At 37.6% G+C, this 1,576-nt stretch overlaps 1 protein-coding gene across 1 annotated transcript; it reads left to right on the forward strand.

Moving 5' to 3' along the window:
* Positions 1-336: 336 nt before the first annotated feature.
* LOC112692028 lies at positions 337-1,097 on the forward strand. Its single transcript, XM_025566528.1, has 2 exons — positions 337-496; positions 781-1,097. Exons 1-2 carry the CDS (start codon positions 337-339, stop codon positions 969-971), a joined length of 351 nt encoding a protein of 116 aa, XP_025422313.1. The 3' UTR covers positions 972-1,097.
* Positions 1,098-1,576: the final 479 nt, after the last annotated feature.

Here is a 1,576-nt window from a genome sequence, read left to right on the forward strand (position 1 = left end):
TGCTAATTGTAAAATAGGGGTTGTTAATACCCTCTAAGCCCCCCATTTGCGCCTATGCCAACTGTTTTCATGTTCTAGCACACTGTGGGTCACCAGCAGATGCACTGCGGAACAATTATTGTCCATGATAAAAAGAATAAATACTCGTACGGACTGGCTCGAATGAATTTCAATCGACTGGAAATCGGTTTGCCACAGTTATACGTGCCTAACAACCTCATCCCATCGTATTGTTTATTATACAATTTTACATTCATTAATAAGAATCGTCACAATATTGACAAAAAAACCAATAACTTATTCTCTTTCGTTAAAAATTGAATTGTAATAAATCTCATGAAAGCAAACGTTAATCCCGAGGCAGGTCTGTGCACATCGGAACCAGATGTCGCTGTTGCCAACGACAGAAACTGCGAGAAGATGAAAGACTCGCAGCCGAACCAAAATCCTCCGGAGGTCGTTAGCAGTAGCAGCAGCAAGACTCTGTACGCTGCAGGTAATGTGTCAAACTGGATATGTTAAGCTCGCGAATGAACTATTAAACGTTACTAACGAACTATTCGCTTCGATGAACAATTCTTAACTGTTTCGGTACATGTAACCTAACAGTTCATGATTCAGAAAATTAATTGCGAGTACTGCGTTCACTGTGAACTCTGTATTACGTCTTTATTATTTACTATTCAGTGTGCACGATGATCCCTCTTCGCGTCACCGCGCTGTTTTGGGTATCTCGATGTTACTGCAACGGTTATACGTTATCCAATTGTTTCTGTTCAGTGACCGAAAATCATAGCATGTCAATCAGTATGGACTCGGCCGCTTCTACGGGTACTGTCGACTGGTCCGCGACTGCCTATGGCTGGTGGAACGTCTTGGTCCAAGGGATTCGCAAACAACTGTCTTCGGCCCAGTACAGTGTGGTGCACAACGGGACGCTATACGATCTGAACAAGATTAAAAGTATTTAACGATGGTGCACGACCCCGAGTATTCTCCAGGGCCTGGTTTTGTGGGGGGAGGGGGTCAGCTATCCGGCAATATTTCGACGGCGTGAACAAAAGTTTAGACATTTTCTAACGCATTTATATCTAAGTGTGCATTATAATTTATAACCATCAGATTACTATATTTGATATTAATAGTTTCAAATAATTTATTCGTACACAACCAAGCAATCAGTACATATATATCAGTGTTTGTTCAGTTTCTTATAAAGGAATTCGTTCCGTTCCTCGTGCTTTTATAAAAAAAAAGGAATTTGTTCCATTCCTTGTTTTTCTTGTTTTCCTTTGAAAAATGAATGAGTTCCTTTTTAGTTCCAAACAGTGGTGCAGGAAGATTCGCTAGCGCCCCTGACTGGCAAACTTAGAAAAAAACGCTTTTTAAACAATTAAAATTTGATATCATGATATTTTTTTTAACCTTTAATTTTATTAATATTTTTAAGTATACAATTTATACATATAAGTTATTACAGAATTAATTTTAAAATTTTAAAATTTTCAATTCTCGCTTTATAACTAGCAAATTCATCGATTATTTCTTTATATGAAATTTTTTATTTAAATGTCCT

This window comes from Sipha flava, unplaced genomic scaffold (assembly GCF_003268045.1).
Source record: "Sipha flava isolate LNK unplaced genomic scaffold, YSA_version1 69_pilon_pilon, whole genome shotgun sequence".
NCBI classification, from domain to species: domain Eukaryota; kingdom Metazoa; phylum Arthropoda; class Insecta; order Hemiptera; family Aphididae; genus Sipha; species Sipha flava.